The following is a 21,560-nucleotide window of genomic DNA, read 5'->3' on the forward strand; positions in this document are numbered from 1 at the left end:
GTTTCTGAAGTAGAAAATACTCCATCCAGGTTCCCTCTCATTGTCTTTGCTACAGCATCAAATGAGAATGTCTGAAAGGTTACAGCCCCTTAGCCTCACCTACTGAAGTCTCTTGAGTCCACATATCTTCTCTATTTGTATGATTCAAGCTCTCACAGATATGCTAGTTTCTAACGACATACCTGTATATTGGATTTGGCTTCTTACTGGATCTATCCAACTAATACTACACTTACTATTCTAAACTATTCACTGGGTTTCAACTCCAGGGCTCACCCTTGATGCTGTAGTTTGCTTTCACATCCCTTAAAAGCCAGGTGTTATTAACATTCAAGGTCAACTAACTCCATTTCTCCAGCATGTGGCTGTTGTTTGCATAGCTGTTTATATTTCTCCCAGGGACACTCTTCTCCCTCTTGGCATAACCCAGTTTGACACTCAGTAACTACACACTGCCTAGCACGTAAGCTTTCAAAAAGTGAGGGAACCCTGGCTGGTGTGCCTCAGTGGATTGAGGGCCAGCCTGTGAATGGAAAAGTCACTGGTTCGATTCCCGGTCAAGGCACATGTCTGGGTTGCAGGCCAGATCCCCAGTTGAGGCGTACAAGAGGCAACCAATCACACATGGATGTTTCTCTCCCTTTTTCCCCTCCCTTTCCTTCTCTCTGAAAAATAAATAAAATCTTTAAAAAGAAAAGAAAGTGAGGGATACCTCTCACCACTCAGAGAACTATTTAATATATAAACTTTCTGTTTGCCCATCTACATACAATCTTTTAAATTCCTGTTTGAATTATCTGATTTTCACCCTAATTAACTTACACTAATAAGAATATAACACTAAACTTAGTAAGTCCATACTTTCACCATTTATAATCCAAAAGTTCCCTTAGTAAGTAAGTCCTTACTTTCACCATTTATAATCCAAAAGTTCCCTCAAAAGGAAAACGGGAAGAGAAAAATGCAATCAGTAAAATATTACTAAAAAAAACCAAAACACCACCTTTAGTTAACTGCTGGAAAAGTTTAATCCTATAATCTCCATTAAAGCGGAAAAACTGCAGTTCTACATTATTTGATTTTTCTTTCTTGGTGGTAGAGATTAAGAAAAACACAAGCTTAAGCACATACCTTCATGTAATAAATCTACCAAAAATGTAGTCTTTAGTCCTCTAAAGCAGGGGGTCCCCAACCCCTGGGTATCCGACCAGTACCAGTCTGTGGCCTGTTAGGAACCGGGCCACACAGCAGAAGGTAAGCTGGAATGTGATATGCTGGAATCATCCCGAAACCATTCCTCTCACCCCAGTCCATGGAAAAATTGTCTTCTGTGAAACCAGTCCCTGGTGCCAAAAAGGTTGGGGGCCACCGCTCTAAAGGATTTTACACAGACTGTGTATGCCTTTTGCCCACTAAAGATGAGAGAAAACAGTATTACAGGAGGAATGTAAATAAAATCCCATTAAAATAAGGGCCCCAACTCTACCACTGGGTTCAATTAGCCATTTCTACATTGATGGATCTCAAAGCACAGGTAAGATAAATGCCCTTATCTAATTCCATTTATCTCATACTAAAAGGCAGAGACCCTGTTTGATATAAAGATGCATACCAGCATCAAGAACCAACAGGAAGTGACACACAGATGTTTGTTGCTTAATAAGATAAGCATGATGTTAATTACAACCATTTCCAGGAAAATTAACACAAAGAAAACATAGTATTTATACATAAGATCTGGAATCAACAGCTGAAGATGAACCTACAAACCAAAGCCAGTAGGGCCCAAAACAGAATTTGCATAACAATCTAAGGAGGTACACTGATGAAAGACAATGAATGTTATAATAAAAGATACAGCCCCAAACTGTGACATAACATAATAGTTTCTTTTTACTTCATGCTTACATGAAGTCCAAAAACCCGTGTTAATGATCATTCAGGGGCATGAGGATGCTGGAGATGACTCAGGCGACAGACGTGCAGCTTTCTTGGCCCACCATGTCCAAAGTTGCTCTGGCAGACAATACCCAATCAACAGGTGAAGGAAAGAGAGCATCGTTCAAGAGAAGTTTGTACTGATCAGGGCTAAAGAAACACTCGACACTTCACTGTTTAATTTCCTATGGCCAAATCTCAACCTTATGGCCACCCCCAAATGCAACAGGGGCTGGTAAATAAATGAGTGGGATCTGAGAGAAAAGGAAACAAACTTGGTAAAGAGCAAGGCAGTCTTTACCTGAAGTTTTAAAATACAGATTCTGGGGCATTACACCAGGTGATCCTCATTCAATCTACTAGGACCCCCAAAATTCATATTTAAACTAGCCAAGTGATTCTGATCTATGCCCAAGTTAGGAATTACTGGCTTAGAAAGTAAAAAGCTTGGGGCAGACAGAAAAAAAAATTTCCATGGAAAAGTTTAAAACAATGTGGGCAGATAAGAAGAAAACTAAAAAGTGATGAAAAATTGAGCCTTTGTGCCTAAAACAACACAGGTATAACACTTGGGAAACTCTTTTCTCCTTGGCCTGTGATAGTCTCTCATGGTTCTCTTCCTAATTCTGGTAGCTTCTTCTCAGGCTTCTTTTCCTCCACTCATTTCATATTCTCCATTATATTTTCCTTGGCCATGAGCTGTTCTCATTCCCTGAGTGACCTCATTCACTTCAATTACCACTAAGAACACCTTTCCCTGAGCCCAGCCTCACATTTAACTGCTCACTTCACATGTCCCACTAAGATCTTAATATTGCCAGAACTGAATTCATCTTACCCTTAAACCAACTCCTCTTCTTGCATGCCCTATCCACCTAGGCCCTCTAGTTAAAACCCTAGGAGTCACTGGTAATTAAAAGCTTTTGTGCTTCAAAAAATACCACCAAGAACATAGAAAGACAATCTACAGAATGGCAGAAAATGTTTGCATATTATATATTTGATAAGGGACTTGCACCTAAAATATATAAAGAACTCCTACAATTCAGTATTAAAAAGACAAGTAGCCCAATTAAAAAATGGACAAAGGATCTGATAAAAAGATATTTGACAACATTATCCATCAGGAAAATGCAATCAAAACCACAAGGAGGCCCTGGCTAGTGTAGCTCAGTGGATTAAGCACGGGCCTGCGAACCACACAATCACGGTTCAATTCCCAGTCAGGGCACATGCCTGGGTTGCAGGCCAGTTCCCAGCAGGGGACTCACAAGAGGCAACCACACATTGATGTTTCTCTCCTCTCCCCCTCTAAAGATAAACTCTTAAAAAAAGAAACAAACCACAAGGAGATACCACTTCATACACACTAGGATGACTACAATAAAATGTTTTAAGACACGTAATAGTAAGTGTTATTGAGAATGTGCAGAAGTGGGAACTCTCATACACTGCTGGTGGGAATGCAAAATGGTGCAGTTGCTGTGGAAAACGGCTGGCAGTCCCTTAAAAGGTCAAATACCTAATTACCACACAACCCACCTTATTCCACTTCAAAGTATATATCCAGTAGAAATGAGAACTAACTGCCACACAACCTTGACACAAATGTTCAGAGCAGCATTATTCACACTCGCCCCAAAGTGGAGATAACCCAAATACACAACAACTGTTGAGTGACAAAATAAAATGTGGAATGATAAAATAGAAAATCATATCAGCAATAAAAATATTGATACATGCTACAATATAATGAGCCTTCAAAACATGCTAAGTTAATTAAGCAAATATATAGAGACAGAAGGCAAATTAGTAGTTGTCTAGGGCTAGAGAGGACGTGACAGGTTTAGGCTTAAGAGGCTTCTTTTTGGAATGATAACATATTCCAAAATTGATTGTGGTGATACTTATACAGCTCTGTAAATATACTAAAAATCACTGAACTGTACAATTTAAACTGGTATGAGAACTGTATCTCAGTAACACTGTTTAAAAAAAAAAAGGCTATCAAACTGATGCCAGAGAAAAAGCTGCCTCTCCAGCCTAATTTATACTTTCTATTATAAGATAAAAAGTTTGGGAGGGGGTGGTTTGGGTACTTTAGATAACAGAAAATAAAGATAAAAGTAGTACTACTCAACGGTAATACCCCATCTAAGTTTCTGCAACAGATATTTATTTCAGAAGTAACTACTTCCCGATTTTTCTTTTTAAATATATTAATTGTCCTTTGCTACATACTATCTGTGGCCTTATAACCTTAAGAGTGGAAAAGATACATCTTTAGGTTTAAAACAAATAAATTTAAATGGTGAACCATCACTAATTAAGAATCTGAAATTTACTAGGCAAAAATGAACTTTTCACTAAAGTTGTAGAGGCAACAATCCTATGTAGACTTTGCTTTGTATGCCCTTCAGTACACACACAGAGAACGCTGGTAACTTTTTTAAAAAATCGGAATCATACAAGGCAGGTGGATGAATCATCTAATAGTATAAGAACTGGAGTTGGGGAGTAAAAATGGAAATTAAGTCTAAAGTACTTAACTTTATCATTGTATACAACATTCTTGGTTTAAATAACTGAGATTTCATTTATTTTGCTTTAAATCAGCAGTATTACTGTGCGATTGGTTTGATGTGAACTTTCCACGGATGCATTATCCAGAACAAAAAAAGTAAATGCTAAACTATCTTCCAGGCAAGGAACATTTTCCAGGAGCATCTCACTCCAGCCCAGGTAGAGTGCATTCACTGAATATAAATTTTACATTAGACTAAAAAAATTCAAATGAAATAGTGGAAATCTAATGTGGCCCGAATCTAACTACCTTGATTATCTGCTCTTTTTCTTTTTTTTACTGCCATAACCAAATGTTTAACTGAATTTCATGTTTAATTTACCCTAGTGGAACTATAAAACAAAAAACTGTCAACTGTCATGTGAATATAATACACTCTCAATTGTACAAAAAAGTGACCCATTAATATAAGAATCCTTTAAAGATATATTCATTCCCATCCAAACTTTTGCTTTGTACTTAAGGTACTCAGTTTGTACTAAAATGCTTTACATATATTATGAATTACAAAAGTAGCCACCTAATTGATCTTGGTTGTCCCCGTTTGTTTTTTAGAATCTATTCTTCTAAAACCTATATAGTTATTTAACTTTTGGGTGACACAGGGCCCTCCAAAAATCTAATAAAAGTTATAAGCCCTTTTGAGAAAAATACATATGTGCACATTATTCCTGAAGCCTTTCAAAGACCCTAGGTTAAGAAAGCCCAGCTATGACTTCCCATCACCTATCAATCAAGGGCGAACTTCTTAGCACTGCATTTAAAGTTCTTCATAATGTAGTCACTGTTAATTCAGTTAATCTATCTTCTGTCCTTTCCAACTACACACACTGATCAGGTCCACTATCCCACCACACATACATCATCCTCTTTTTCTGGCCTGCCTTTATAGTTCCCTCTTTCTGCTTTTCTGCACAACTGTTGCTTTCAACAAATCTTTCCTGTGAACATAAACTACCTCCCTTGCTATGAAGGGTTTCACAGATCATGTGAACCTTTGTGAATACTGAAGCATGCTGCCTGTATCTCAAGTAGCTCTCCATGTTCTACACTGTATTGTACAAGGTCTCAAAAAAAAAATCAGGAAACATAGGACACATATTTTTGAACTATGTTACTTTTCCAAATAACATGCTCCCAATGTTTTTCTTCAACCTCTGTAAACTTTTCCATGTGAGGTGTCTCAGTCTCTGTGCATTTCTGTGAGTCTTTTCTCCTTTTCTGGACAGTAAGATTCTTAAGGGCAGACACAGATAGTTAACTACAGCACTCTTGTGCCTTCTACAGTCTCCAACACAGAGCACGGGGACACTCAATACAGAATATCTGAATGCCTGGGCATCAGGTTCTCCTTAGGCATTTCATATATTCTGCATCCCCAGTTACAAGATTTTTCAAGGATCATCTTTTTTTTTCCTACTCAAAGTCAAATAATGTTCTGCCCTTAGTGAATATTTAATCAGGTAAGAACTTACTAACTATCCAAAATAGTGGTTAAATTATTCTTATCCACCCAGCATCTACTAACTGACATACGCCAACCCTGTTTAAAAAATATCAAGAATCCTTACCTTTTGACCATTAACCCAGAAGGGAGCACAAAAGAAGGCTCCTACACAAAAATAATCCAAGTATAAAAGCTATTATCCTTTAGCACTACTGCAAAGTTTAATTCCAGTTATAAAACAAACTCAGAAAATAAAAGCAAATGTCCCAGATTATATATATATATATATATATATATATATATATGCACACTATAAGCAGCAGTAACATAACATAAAAGTGGTTTTTAGAAACATAATATGTTTATGACCAAGTAATTCATGTTACAACGTGGCAAACCTTAAAAATACTTTGCTAAGTGAAATAAGTCTTCATCCACCAAAGACCGCGTATCATATAATTCTATTTATATGAAATATCCAAAATAGGCAAATTCGTAGATACCGAAAGTAGATTAGTGGCTTCCAGGAGAGAGGGAGAAAAGAAAATAAGGAGTGGCTGTTAATGGCTTTTTACAGTGATTAAAATGTTCTGGAATTAGATAGTGGTAATGGTTGCTCAAGTTTGTGAATATACTAAAAGCTGAATTACACACTTTTTAAAAGAATGTATTGTATGGTATGTAAATTATCTCAATTTTTAGAAGTTTATGACAATTTGGTCCATTGTATCTTGAAGAAAACTATTTTTTAAAAACTTTTAGCCCTGGCTGGCAAAGCTCAGTGGATTGAGTGCAGGCCTGTGAACCACACGATCTCAGTTCAATTCCCAGTCAGGGCACATGCCTAGGTTGCAGGCCAGTTCCCAGCAGGGGACTCACGAGAGGCAACCACACACTGATGTTTCTCTCTAAAGTAAATAAATAAATAAAAATCTTTAAAATAAAAAAATAATAATAATAAAGTTTGGGGTTACACAAATAAAAATATTTTAAAAAAACTTTTAAAAGACTTTATTTCCTTTTAGACAGAGAGGAAGGGAGGGAAGAAGAGAGGGAAAGAAACATCAATGTGTGGTTCTACTCATGTGCCCCTCACTGGGGACCTGGCCTGCAACCTAAGCATGTGCCCTGACTGGGAATCAAACTGGCAACCTGTTGGTTCACAGGCTGGTACTCAATCCACTGAGCCACACCAGCCAGGGCTCAAAGGAAACTATTTTTTAATAGGAATCTTACTTTGTAGGGTTTTTTCTCAAGCTGATCTAATCTAGCTGTTACAAACTGTTGTTCTACTAGTCCCTTTGAAAATCACAGCTTTAAATTTTTGTCAATGGAAACTACCCACTTGCCAACATTTATAAATAGATTTTTCATAAGAATCTTGAACTCTGGCTTCTTAAACTGAACAAAACAAAACAAAACAAAACTGAAGTCCTAAAAATACTAGGCACACCTGTACAGTAACAATGGCCAGAGCTGAGCAGCAACTAACATACTGCTCCTATTCGCCATGACCTCCATCATTCCTTATTGTTTTCCAGATACTGATGCCTCAAGTCAGTTGCCATTTAGCTTTCCAGTTGCATATTATCCCTGATCTAAACAAAGACCACCTACCTTTTTTAACAGGTTATACTATGAATTACTACTGATAAAATATAATCATGAAACTAGTCAAAGGGTACAAATTTCCAGCTATCAGGTAAGTTCTGGAGCTCTAAAGTACAGTACTGCGACTATAAATAACAATACTTAAATGTTACCTCCACACACAAAAAAGTGATAATTATGTGAGGGAACACAGGTGTTAACTAGTCCTACTGTGTTAACCATCTCACAGTATGTACAAGTATCAAACAATCATGTTGTATACCTTAAACTTGTATGTCTCAAACTTACACGCCAATAATATCTCAATGTGGCGAGAAAACATTAAAATTAAAACATTTTCTCAATGTAATCATACATGATTACATTTTTATTAGCTGCATAAGATAAGAATCTTGGAAGTGATACCTATTGAATAAAACCCTGCAAGTGTTACCAAGCCATGCTACATTAACTCTTTAATAAGAAAAAAGAAATCAAGGGAAGAACTTTATGCTCCTACAAACAGAAAACAAGTTATTTTCATTTCATTTACAATTAAAAATTCTTTTAATTTACTAAAAGAATATAGTACAGTAGTAACTTTGTATCCCCACATTAGGTATTGGCACAAAATGAGGGATATTATCTCATTCAGATTCTAAATTGGATATGAAAACAAACTGCTTTACTTACTCACAGATTTTATGCTTAAGCCATCTAGAACACTCCTCCTTATGTGCACAAAGAAACACAACCCCTACCAATTTATAGCTTGTATGTACTAAATTGTATGTGTAAAGCTAAAAGAAAACAATAATACACAAAATGAAAGTGGAAATATTGAAACACAGAAAAGATCTACTTCCTAACTCAAGTATAAATGAGGATTGAGCCAAATGCTGTATCAAGTAGTTCCCAGCTTTACAATTCCGAGTACTAATCCAGACCTTTTTCCCTCCAAATAAAATAATTCATCTACCTGAACTGCTATTCCTGTAGATGGGAAATGTTAAAATAGTATGTGTGCCCTGGCTGGTGTAGCTCAGTGGACTGCGCGCAGGGCTTCGAACTAAAGGGTAGCCAGTTCAATTCCCAGTCAGGGCACATGCCTGGGTTGCAGGCCAGATCCCCAGCAGGGGGCACAGAGAGAGGCAACCACACACATTGATGTTTCTCTCCCTCTCTTTCTCCTTCCCTTCTAAAAAAACAAATAAAATCTTTTTAAAAAGTATTTGTATTCCATTTTATTTTTACCATCACTCCTAATAGCTAGTAAAATATCAAAATATAAAATGACTTTTAAAAGGTATTCCCTTAAAACTAAAAAAAAGCAAACTCATTTCTCAAAGTCTCCCAAAAGAGAGACCAGATGAGCCAATTACTTAGTGGACGTAAACTTCAATGTCTGTTCCCCTCTGAGTTATACCACTTCATTAGCTTGTCCAAGGATTCTCAAGTTTATATGTGACATTTTATACACCATCATCACCACTGAGTATTAATAGATATGTACAAGTATCAAACATGTACGACTATTACATAAACCTGAAATAGCATCAAAATTGCTTCGTAATTGCAATTTGTAAATACACAAATGCAATGGTGCAACTGGATTTTATGTCCGACTGAAAACACAATCCTGTTTTCAGTTTAAAACTGATAGTGAATAAAATGGGATGCTCTCCTAAGAGTTCAACAAATTCCTAATGCAAACTTTTTCACTATTTCAACTATAATTTATGGAAACACAGAGTGCCATTAAAATTGATAAAGATTAGTGGAGAACCAGGATCTTGAGTTTCACACCACTGAGAGTATAATGTGAGTCAACTGTATAGGAATGAACAGGAATGGGTTTACGCTTTAACTGTGCCTTATCTGTTATTCTTTAACAGTGCTGTCCCATAGAACTTTCTAATGATGTAAACCATAAATTCTGTATCTGTGCAGTCCAATACCATAGCCGTTCCTCACATGTGGCTAAATGAGCCCTTGAAATGCAGCTAGCAGAACCGAGGGACTCAATTTTTATTTTATTTTATTTTAATAAATTTAAGTTTAAGTTGCCACATGTGGCTAGTGGTTATCATATTGGACAATACAGTTGCATAATTTGAAATACAATGTATAAACCTGACTAAGCTTGAGTTTAAAAAGTATCATTTCCTGATGATGTTAATATCACCAGTAAAACCTTCCTGATACCAAATAATTCAGTCATCAGCCTAAGCATAAAATAAAATTCACTTATAACAGCCTAAATATAAAATAACATTCACTTGTTAAATAAGAATTCACGATACTGCGTACATTCAGAATATCACAAAGAGACTATTAAAACACATCTCAAGTTTCCTCCATTGTTTTTGCAAAAGGGGTAAAAACTTTCAGAAGTTTCCCAATGTATGCAAGTTACATTTTCCTCGAATCCATTCAAACTCTTCTGTTCAGAAAAACAAATGGTAAAAACAAATTTCCGGCACTAGTAAGTCTAGCGACTCCTTAAATCACATATTAATTTCCCTTTCCTTAACGGAGAGTTACAAAGGTTTGGAAACCTCTGTATTGCCTGAAAGCCCTGTAACCCATCTTTTCATATTTTCAGGTGTACAAATTGATCTTAAATAGTGACGATTTCGTTGCTGAACACAAAGTATCTTTTTGTCCCAGACAGTCACTACTCTTTTCCGCACTTCAGGTATTCTTTGACAAGCTCTTCCCAAGTCAAGAAAGTAACCAAGATGGTGCACAGATGTCAAAAGAAAATAAGTCTGGGGACTCGCACGTTGAATAACTACTCCCTAGGCAAAACAACCGCCTTTAACCCGGAGACAGTGAGCCTTGAACTACCCGACGAAGCAAACCGGCGAGTAAGGTCGTGACCCCAGGTCACAGCCACAGCACCGCTCCCGCCCGGCAACAGGAAGCCACCTGTTAGGCCCGAGCCTCACCTGGCAGGACAGAAAGGCGCAAAACCGGCCCCGCGCCGGACGCGGACGCCGAAGCGGCGAGCGTGGGACCCGCCCCTCTCGCGGCCACGGCGGCGAGCCACCCCCAGCTGCACGTGGGCTTCGACCCGCCTGGGCTCCGCTGACAGGAGGGTCGCCTGCGGGCCCCTGCCCGGCCGCTCCGCGCAGTCACCGGGACGGCACCCAGCCGCCCTCGCAGCCACTCCGCCGAGAGGGCGCCCCGGCGGCCCACACCGCGGGCCCACCCGCCCGCGCCCCCCCTTCCTCCCCGGTCGGCGGGATCCCGCCTCGCCGCCCCTCACCTACCTGGTCACGGAGTTTGAGGAACGCCATGGCGGTCGCCTCCGCCACCGCCCCGGCCCACCGTTCCCGCCCCAGCAGCCTCGGCCGCTACCCGGGGCCGGCGGGTCGGCGGCCGGCTGCGCTCTCGGGTCCGCGGGCAGGGGGCGGCACCGCCTCCCGAGCCACCCGCCGCCGCTACCGGGAGGTGAGAAGCCCGGCCGGTCCCGCCTCCTCCTTTGAGGACTCCCCGCCCTCTTCCTTCCTTTCTTTCTCTTCCCCGCAGCTGCCTGCCCACGCAGCCGCCGCCTCCTCACGCCCCCTTCCCGAAATACCCTGGCTGCCCCCGCGCCGCGCCGTTCCAGCCCGCGGTAGCGCTGGCATCCAAACTCCACTCCACAATATTACCACCACCGCCCGCCGCGATTGGCGGCCGCGCGGGGGAGAGGCCAGAGTAAGCGGAGCGCCCATTGGCCACGCCGTCGCGCTCGCTGTGTGCACCCCCCTCCGCCTCCGGAGGGGGAGGGGGCGGGGAGGAGGAAGCCGCGAGGGGTGGGCGCGGAGCTGCGGCGCTAGCGAGGCGGCGGCTTGGGGCGGGGAGCAGAGCCGGGGGAGGGGCGGCCAGGTGCTTCTCGGCGCGCGCCCTGGGCGCTGTGGGCGGAGCCCGGGGCTGAAGGTGGGGGTTACCCGGAAGGCGGGGTGGGGGGTGATAGCTCCAGGTTTGCACGTGGAGGTGGAGTGCTGAAGCTCCCCGTACCCGGGGAAGGTTGAAGGAATGGGGAGGAAGGCCGGAAGGGGTGTGAGCGATGGGTACCTGGAGACTGCGGCCTTCCTGGAAACGGCTACAGGAGTGGGGTAAACCTGGATCGCCAGGAAGAAAGTGAAAATGCGACCCTGGGTTGGGAGAAGATGAGAGAGCCAAAGGAGTAGGCTGAGAGGTAGTCACCGAGAGGCTGCAGCCCTGCCGGGGGCAGCGGGCTGGGCCAAAGGGAGCGGGGGAGGGGAAGGATGAACTATCTGGATCTTGCACATCGGAGAACCAGTTCGTTCACCGCCACACTCCTAGAACTGGGGAGGTCGGAGGATGTGCGGAAAGGTGAGAGGTGACGCCAGGAGGTTGTCGCCCTCTCGGGGGCAGCAATCGGGGGGTAGGTGGCGGAGGTTGGAAGTCCGGTGGAAAGCAGCATCGTTGCAGGCGAACAGGTTGTGGACGCCCTGAGCCTTTTTCTACCCGCTGTCCCAATACGAAGCAAGGCTGTGGTTCTCTCCAATGTACCCCCTGCCAGGCTTGATTTTTTTTCCTTCTTTCTTATCTGAAAGAGTTTGCCTCCCACGCGAGAGAATCAATTTTTAAGATGCGCTGGATTTCCAATAAATAGCATCTTTGAATGTAGAAGAGGAATGACTCCCTCACCCTGCTACACACACCCCACGCCACGCCACCCCGCAGCTCCGAAACAGCTTTTCTTTCTTAGGCAGCCGCACACTGTTACCATTCCAGGCTTGTGTGGGAGAAGACTGTTGTGCGCCTGTGTCTGTCCGCCTGGGCTGCTCCAGCCCCTGGTTAATAAAAGGTACAGATGGTTTGGACACAAATGTGTGACGTCAGGCTTGGTTTTAAAAAGTCTCCTGTTCCCTACATCTCTTGGGATAGACTCTTCAGAGGATCGATTTGAGTCTAATGGCAGTCATGAGAAAGGGGGACCTGTGCCAGGACTGTCAGTATATTGAACACTATACTTACAACAGTAAGCTTATCTTTTAGTCCCACAAAAAAAAGAAAATATTAAAGTTCATAATAATTCTATAGAAGCAATTCCTTATCTAAAAATTACATTCCTCATCATAAATTATGTTTTCGACTTACAATGGAGGGATTATCATAACTGGGAGGTAACAATCAGGATGGTGTTTAAAAAGAAGTCCAACTGTTCTCGTTTCACATTACTTTTGGTACATCACTTTCCCTTGACTTCATCAATCGCAGCAGACAAAATAGGGATTTGTCCCTCGGAATTGCTTGTCAATTTAGTGAGGGTAAATGAATTAATGTTGTGAGAGCATTTCAGTTCAACAAAACAAAGGCGTTATGATAATAGTGCTATAGCACTTTGTGTTTGCAAGTTACCTCTGTGAAAATTTCTCATGCGCTAGAGCCAATGCAGAGTTCTATTAGTCAAGGAGTTTAAAAATTTACCCTCATTCATGAGCCTGGTAAGCACTGTGGATGTCTAGGCAGGAATTAATACATCCCTCTCTCCCCTGTCCCACCGCCAGTAATCTCTTCTTAGGGTAAAGTTCTACAATTTTAAAGCACAACAGGAACTTGATTAGGAACATGGTGAAGATTAGCTTTTGGGCAAACACAAGTGCATTTGAGAGTATGACTTTAAATTGTGGAGTGTGCATTTTAACAGGTTTTATGATGAGCTAATGAAACTCTTTAGAGCTCTTCTGAAATTTTCTAACTAATAATAATCAATGAAAATGTTTTATAATGCACTGTCAGTAGTAATGACAACCTTGCCAATAGTAGTCCCTGAGGTCTCCTGATAGAGAATGCTTAATGCTTAGCCTGGTTCTCACACTTCTCTACTCCAAACACCATTTAACTTGTATCTTAAATTCACCATTTATAAAAACTAAGCTTAACATTACCTGGATGGCTCATCTCACCAAAGCAAATAAGACAATGATTGGAAAGGCTGTGGGAACTCCGCAGCATCTTTCAAATGTAATGATGTTATTAAAACAGCTATTTTTCCATAGCTGGAGAAATGGTAACAACCATTCTGAAATGTAGGAATAAGGAATCTATATAATTAAGCAATAAAATGAAATAAGATTCATTTTCAAATTCTGATATTTTAGTCTTTATTATAAGTATCTTTGCTTATTATAAAGTATTCAAATATTAAAGGAATCTAGTATTGAAAAGTCTTCCATCATCAAGTCCAATGAGGCCAGGAACTTGGGGTTAGTAATCTCTTTTTCATCCTTATTTTCCCTCCCCCTTTTCTATTGTCACTTTCATTCTCCCTTACTACAGCTCTACTCACATTTTTAGTACCCTGCAATCATAAAGAAAACTTCAGATTCTAAAAGTCTCAAGGACTGATGATCAGTTGGACTAGGCTCATGTGCTCATGCCTTAGCCACAATCACCAAGGAACTGATGGTAGCTTCCATTCAGAATTAATGTGTAAAAGATGGGAGGAAAGATATCAAATAGATGATCACCAGGGAAATTGCTGTGAATGAGGGCAGCACTCCACATTTTAGTTACTGTGCTACTGTGTTGTGTACTCGTCAGTACCTCATATGCTTTGCCTCTAAGTTTATTCAATAATCTCAATAAGCTCTTTGTATCTGGAAACCGGATAAGAAGTTGTATACTTACAGTTACCAAGCTAAACAATAGCAGAGTCTGGAGGCATCAGGGCCTTGAAAGCCTGAAGAGTAGCTTGTGTTGTGAAAAGCATACAACAATTGACGGCTTTCAAGTAAGATAATCCCTATATTATAAAAATTATTTTTATGAAGAGCCTGAAATACATGGATATGCATATACTAAACTGCCAAAGCAGCAAAGATAAGTTCAGAAACCTATAGGATAGAATTAGAAGACCCAATATACATGCAAAAGAGTTTCCGGAGGAGAGAAAATTGAGTGTGAAGCAAAAGCAATATCTATAAAGATGACATGAGAATTTTTTGAACTTGGAAAAGAACAAGTTATCAGATCAAAGGAAGATGCTAAGGCTCAAGCAGAATAATTTTTTGAAATTGAGACCTGTACATAGTGAGATGCACAATACCAAACACCATAAGGAAATGTTAAAAGTTACTACTAGGGAAAGTCAAATTATCCTAAAAGAAATGATAGTCATCCTGTCAGCAGATATATCAGCAACAATAGGTTATAGAAAACAATGGAAATATCTTCAAAGTATTAGGAGTCCATAACTGAGAAACTAAAATTCTATACCTAGCTAAACCATCTTCCTAGAAGAAGGAAAAAATAAACACATTTTCAAAATTTAGAATTTACAGGTGCTCAGAGAAAGAAATGCTAAAGAAAATACTCTTAAGGGAAAAAAGCTGAATGACTAGACTTCTTTTATTCAGAAGTGAGATATTCTTTAACTTTTGACTTTGACAAGTTATTTTATTGGTTAAGGTTTGTTGCAAACAACAGAATCCAAGCACAAATTTCTTAAATTGATACTCAATAGCTCCAAGAGTTATTGGGAGAGCTGGGAAAAAAAAACAAAACAGCTTGGGCTAAGCTTCTAGAAAAAGTGCCCTAAACCATGCAGTGGAACTAGCATGATAAACTTCTGCTGCTCCCATCAAGCACCAAATGCCAGGAGCTCAACTTTTCCTCATCTCCTGCTGTCAACATTAATGCCAATTCTGTCAGAAACTTGACCTTTCAACTGCTGCCACCTCCACAAACTGAATGCCTTTGCCTCTACCTTTACCACCAGGAAATTGGAAGCTGTGTACAGAGCTTACAGCCTCACATATCCACAGGTGGTTCTTGCTAGCAGAGCCTATGTCATAGGTCTGTATCATAGCTGCAAGGGAGGCAGAAAATTTGAGTTTTGGATTCAATTTTATATTGCGGAGGAGAGATCTATAACTAGGGAATTATCCCAAATATAGAAGGCTATTTAAACATTATGACATAAAAAAGATGAAATATTGCCATCTGTGACAACATGGATAGATCTTGAGGGTATTATATTAAGTAAAATAAGTCAAATAGAAAAGGACAAAAACCTTATGATTTCACTGTTATGGAATATAAAACAAAAAGTAACAAATAACAAAAACAAACTCAGATAAAACAGAATGGTAGTTACAGGGGGGAAGGAGGAGGAGAAGGTGAAGTGGGTAAAGGGGTCAAATGTATGGTAAAAGAAGGGAACTAGACTTTGGGTGGTGAGCATGACATAGAGTACACAGATGTCAAATTGTAATGTACACCTGAAAATTATATAATGTTATTAACTGTAACCTCAATAAATTAAATAGTGAAAAAGATCTTGAATAATACAGCTAAGAATTTAAGGCAAGAAGGATTGATAGAGATAAATGGGTGATATGTAGTAATCATAAAAAGAACTATTCACCAAGAAGATACAGTCATGATACAATTATGTACTTGTGTACATTTAATCATGTAAAGCAAAATTTCAAGGAATTACATAAAGAAATTGGCAAATGCAACATCAAAAACTAGTAGACAAGCAGACAAGGTTAGAGTACTATAAAATTAATAATCTTGATTTGTGAGATATATATGTACACATACATTCAAACATAGCCGACAGTGTAAAATAGTCCACAAGACTCCTCCAACACACCAAGTTCAGCTGTTTCACAGGTGAGTTTCACCAAACAGAAGAGAAAACATGCCTATTGTTAACCCCAAGTATGAAGCTAAAAAAGTGTACGAGCAATATTCCTGATGTACAAGGTGCTTTTCAGACACCTTGTCTTCCAAACCAACCCTCCAACATACCCTGTTTTTTGACAGGTGCGTGCATTTCAACAACAGCCATTCAGAACCATTTTACTTAGTTAAAAGCTTTTCGAAGAGAGTATCTGCCTGATTCTTCCAGTATCTTCTGCTAGTGATGGCTCTTCTGTAGTGGGAATATATGAAAAATGCTTATAATAAACTGCATAATATAAAAATATACAACAATTGCCCTGGCTGGATAGCTCAGTTGATTGGAGCATTGCCAATATGCCAGGGTTGTGGGCTCAATCCCCAGTCCGGACACAGACAAGAATCAACCAATGAATGCATAAATAAATGGAACAAGTTGATGTGTCTCTCCCTCTCTCTAAAAGCAATCAATAAAAAAATGACTCCATCAATAGTATACATAGTATGATATAATTTGTTTAAAAAAAAGGCAAACACCTGAATAGAAAAAAATTTTAAAGACTGCAAGGAAACATACCACAATATTAAATAAAGTTATTTTCAAATGAGAGAAGTGTAGGTCATTTTTCCTATTTTTTGATATTTTGCTTATTTACTGAGAAATTACTAAGTAGTTTACAGATATGTTTGTGCTTTATGCTTCTATTCATTAAAATAAAGACATGAGGCATATAGAAAACCATCAAAATGGCCAAAAATTTCTGTATCAATAAGTACACTAAATTTGATTAAATACCCTACTCAAAAAGCAGATATCAAAATGACTAGAACAGGAAGACCAAACTCTGTCACAGAAAGTGTGCTCTTCTTTATTTTCTGAAAGAATTTGTGGATTGGTATTCTTTATTTTTTAAAGATTTCTTCTTGAGTCAGTTTTCATCATGTGTGTACTTCTAGGAAATCTAAGTTGTTTAATTTGTTGGTATGATAATATTCCTTTATAATCCTTTAAATTTCTGTAGGGATAATATCCTTTCTTTCCTGATTTTGGTAATTAGTACATTTTTGTTTTTCATCAGTCTAGTTAACGGTTTGTCAATTTTGTTCCTTTCAAAGAACCAACTTTAAAAATCTTTCTATTGTTTTCCTGCTATAATATTTATTATTTCACTCTTTTGCTTGCTTTGGGTTTAGCTTGGTCTTTGTTTTCTAGTTTCTTAAGGTAAAAGCTTAAGTATTTGTTTTTTTTAATAATTCTGGTTCTATTCTGCTTGTTCATTTATTTTGTTCTTTAGGTTCAACTGTTGATAGGTATGTACTTATTGCCATTTTATTCATATTTGTGATCTTTTTCTTAAATAAGTCTCTTTAACATCCATGTAATATTGGTTTGGTGGTGATGAACGTTAGCTTTTTCTTGTATGGGAAGCTCATTATCTGTTCTTTGGGTCTAAATGATAGCTTTACTAGGTAGAGTAATCTTGGTTGTAGGTCCTTGCTTTTCATCACTTTGAATATTTCTTGCCAGTCCCTTTCGGCCTGCAAAGTTTCTTTTGAGAAATCAGCTGACAGCCTTATTGGAGCCCTCTTGTAGGTAACTAACTTCTTTTCTCTTGCAGCTTTTAAGATTCTATCTTTGTCTTTAACCTTTGGCATTTTATGTATGGTGTGTTTGGTGTGGGCCTCTTTGGATTCATCTTGTTTGGGACTTACTGTGCTTCCTGGACTTTTACATTTATTTCCTCCACTAGGTTAGGGACGTTTTTTGTCAGTATATTTTCAAATAGGTCTTCAATTTCTTGTTCTCTCTCTGTCCCTCTTCTGGCACCCCCATCATGCAAATGTTGCATTTGACGTTGTCCCAGAGGCTCCTTACACTATCCTCATTTTTTAAGTTCTTTTTTCTTCTTGCTGTTCTGATTGGGTGTTTTTTGGTTCCTTATATCCCAAATCACTGATTTGATTCTCAGCTTTATCCACTCTGCTATTGATTTCCTGCACATTTTTCTTTATTTCAATTAGTATATCCTTCATTTCTACATTTGATCTTAGCCAGAAGGCTGAGAAACAGTGTTTCCTTCATTTCTGACTAGATCTTTTTTATGCTGTTGAGATCCTCACTAAGTTTATTGAGCATCCTTATAACCAGTGTTTTGAACTCTGCACTTAGTAGATTACTTGTCTCCATTTCATTTCATTCTTTTTCTGGAGTTTTGTTCTGTTCTTTCATTTGAGCCATGTTTCTTTTTTTGGCAGCCTCCTTGTGTTTGTTTCTATGCATCAGCTAGAACTGCTATGCCTCCCAAGCTTAGCAGAGTAGCCTAATGTAGTAGATGCCCTGTAGAGTCCAGTGGTACAGCCTCCCTTATTATGTAAGCTGGGTATTTGAGGTGCATCCACTGTGTGGTCTGTGTACACCCTCCTGTTGTAGTTTAGCCTTGATTGCTGTTAGCATGTATGGGAGGCATTTACCCAAGCCAATTAACTACAAGGAGTGGCAGTGACCACTGACCATTGACCTCTGACCTCTGACCACCGTGGATGGTCATCTGTGCAGGGGCCTACTCCACAGATCAGGACTTACTTCAGCAAGACTGGTGCCTGCTGAGTCTGCCCCTTGAGTGTGTCGCTTGTGGAGGTGCTTGGATGATGGTGCTCCAATATGGTCCGAAGCTGTCCACTGGGTATGCTGGCGCTGGGGCCTCCCTGGAGGTGTAGGCCAAGGTCAGACACTCCCTATGTTTTGCTTAGGGCTACCTAGCATAAGCTATCTGCAGATAACTGCTACTTGTTCTGGGCAGATAGCTGCTACTTGTGCTGGGCTTGGAGGTGCCCAGACAAAGCCAAGCTATGAACTAAGTCTGGCTGCTGCTAGTGCCTGGCTTGGGGCCACTTAGCAAGAGGTATGGGGCTCATGGAGGTCAGATACTGCTTGTTTGAGGGAATTTAGGAAAATCTGAAGTATGAGCCACGCTAAGCCATTTGTACTATGGAAAAGTCACTGAAAACAGCTTGATAGTACCCAAATGTTGGGTGGGGTGCAGTCTGAGGGAATAACCAGAGCGGAGCAAACAGTATGAGCCAGGTTGATGGAGTCTCAGATGTGGTACCCTCTTTTGGGCTCTGTGGGGGGAGGACACATAAAAGGAGCAATGGCCTCTGCCAGTACTTCTACCTGAGAGAAAACCTCCCACAAGCTCACACCTTGATGCTGAACAATTCAGTTCTTCCCCATATGTCTGTGGTGTCTTTCAAGCTGCTGCTCCAGCACTGGAGCTCAGAGGGAGTGAGTCTAAGTCCATGCACAGGCCCTTTAAGAGAATTCCAGAAGTTTCCATCATCCTCAGCCTGAATCCCTGCTGTTTTTTTACAGCCAGAAGTTATGGGGACATCTCTCCCTGCTGTGGGGCTGGGACCCCTTGCTCCTCAGCTGCAATATCCCTCCTGACTTTTATCCACCATTCATGAGTGTGGGACCAGCCCCTCTACACCATTCCTACCAGTCGTGATGTGGTTTCTTCTTTAATTCTATAGTTTTAAACTTCCACTTAGCTCACTTTCTGGCAGTTCTCAGTGACAGTTGTTCTGTAGTTTAGTTGTAATTTTGATGTGGTTTGGAAGGAAGCAAGTACTGTATTTACCTATGCCACCATCTTGACCAGAAGTCTAGAAGCTTAAGTTTTCTATTTAAGACCTTCTTTTATGATATAGGCATCTGAAGTTAGACATTTCTCTCTAAGCACTGTTTTATCTGCAACAAATACAGACTTCCGAGGCTGTTCACTATACAAATATCTTTGATAGCCTGCAACAAAGGAAATGTGGGAGACTCATGAGAATTGTCTCTCAACAGAGAGTTTAACCTTAATTAAGGGACACTCCATTTATTTTAAGGCATAAAGGTTGGGGAGTAGGGAAGATAAAATTTTTGGAGAAGATGCTGGTAGCTCTTTTCACTTAATTTTATTTATTCCCAGTGTATCAGTAAGTGAGAATATCGGATAAGAGTGAGGACTGGACATTGAGCATGGAGTTTAAAGAGATATAAAATCTAGAAGAATGACAGGAGTTGTCCAAGGAGATGGAAAATTACTGGATACTGCTGAGGGCTCTCCTGTGATTTATAATTGTAAGTTTCAACACTCAGCATTGTTAGTACCATTTTAACCAGGTATGTTCCACTACTGTTGAGCGTTAGGACAGGCTAAGCAGGGAATTAGTTGGTTTTAAGCAACATTGGAGTTTTTCCAGGTAAGTGTAATGGGGAAAGAAGGTGGCGAGAGGGTTGTGGATGTGCACAAAGGAGTGATTACGGTGGTCAGCCAGGGAATCTGGTTGAAGACAAGAGTGGGTGAGGCAGGGCAGTGAAAAAATTGATGAGGCCAAAGGATCAGAGTTCCTGGTGATAGACGAATGGTTGGATTGGGTAATTAGAGTAAATGAACTAGAAGACAGGAAGTGGTAGTCAAATAATGGAATACTTAAAATCAAAATATAGAATTATGGTATTTGAACATGGGAATGGGTAGCCAAGGTAGATGGAGAAAAAGATCACTGGAGGTGAGGTGTTCAGGGAACTGAGTGGCAAGAGTGTCTGATGAGCTTGTTGAAGTCACTAAGAATAACTGGAGTCATGTCGGAAGAAAGACAGTGAGCCAAGTGCTGAAACTTCCAGCAAATGAGGGGAAATAACTGGAAAGTTATAGGTGATTACAACAGGGAGGCGTGATGGGTGCTATGCACTGATGGCAGACAATTTCTTCATTTAATAAATATATATTTATATATGACCAACTAAGCACTGTGGGAGAGACAAAGTATTATCACTGTCCTCAAGAATTGTAGGAGCTGACTCCAAGATAATATGTAAACCCATTAAAAGCTGAACAGTGAGGCAAATACTGCAGTGTGATGAGGCAGAAAGATCACTGGTCTAAGGGTCAGAAGATCTGAATTCTAGTTCCAGCCCTGACAATAATTAGCTATGAGCTTGAGTAAATCACTTAACTTCATCAGGCCTCAGTTTCGACATTTGCATATGGATTATATGATTCTCAAGATATCTCAGGGGGCCCCACATTCCATAATCCTATGAAATAAAATAATACCTATTTCACAAGGAAGTTAGGAGGAATAAGCATGATTATCCAGATGTTACAGAAAGAAGAAATTGAACCACGAAGGACTACGTAATTTGTCCAGCATCAAACTGTTAAGTCAGGTTCATTGTTGTTTGTGTTAGATCATATAGGGTAAAAGGATGGACCCTAATCTGTGTCTGTTTTCCTCCACTTAAACAAAGCTATATTTGTCTTTCCATTATGTGGTTTTGGCTGGGCTATAATTGCTATG

General features: G+C 40.0%; 1 protein-coding gene across 6 annotated transcripts in view; it reads right to left on the reverse strand.

Annotated features, from left to right (window-relative positions):
• The window catches only part of ANKRD28 (ankyrin repeat domain 28), a 201,318-nt gene extending 190,112 nt beyond the window's left edge, over positions 1-11,206 (reverse strand). For all 6 annotated transcript variants that reach the window (XM_037143954.2, XM_037143950.2, XM_037143952.2 and 3 more), the window contains exon 1: positions 10,835-11,206. Coding sequence is in view for 1 of the 6 variants with exons in the window: in XM_037143950.2 (XP_036999845.2) it covers positions 10,835-10,861 (27 nt within the window). In the remaining 5 variants the exon portion in view is untranslated. The remainder of the gene's footprint in view (positions 1-10,834) is intronic.
• Between the last annotated feature and the right edge of the window lie 10,354 nt (positions 11,207-21,560).

Source organism: Artibeus jamaicensis, unplaced genomic scaffold (genome assembly GCF_021234435.1).
Source record: "Artibeus jamaicensis isolate MK-2021 breed Jamaican fruit bat unplaced genomic scaffold, CSHL_Jam_final contig_519, whole genome shotgun sequence".
NCBI classification, from domain to species: domain Eukaryota; kingdom Metazoa; phylum Chordata; class Mammalia; order Chiroptera; family Phyllostomidae; genus Artibeus; species Artibeus jamaicensis.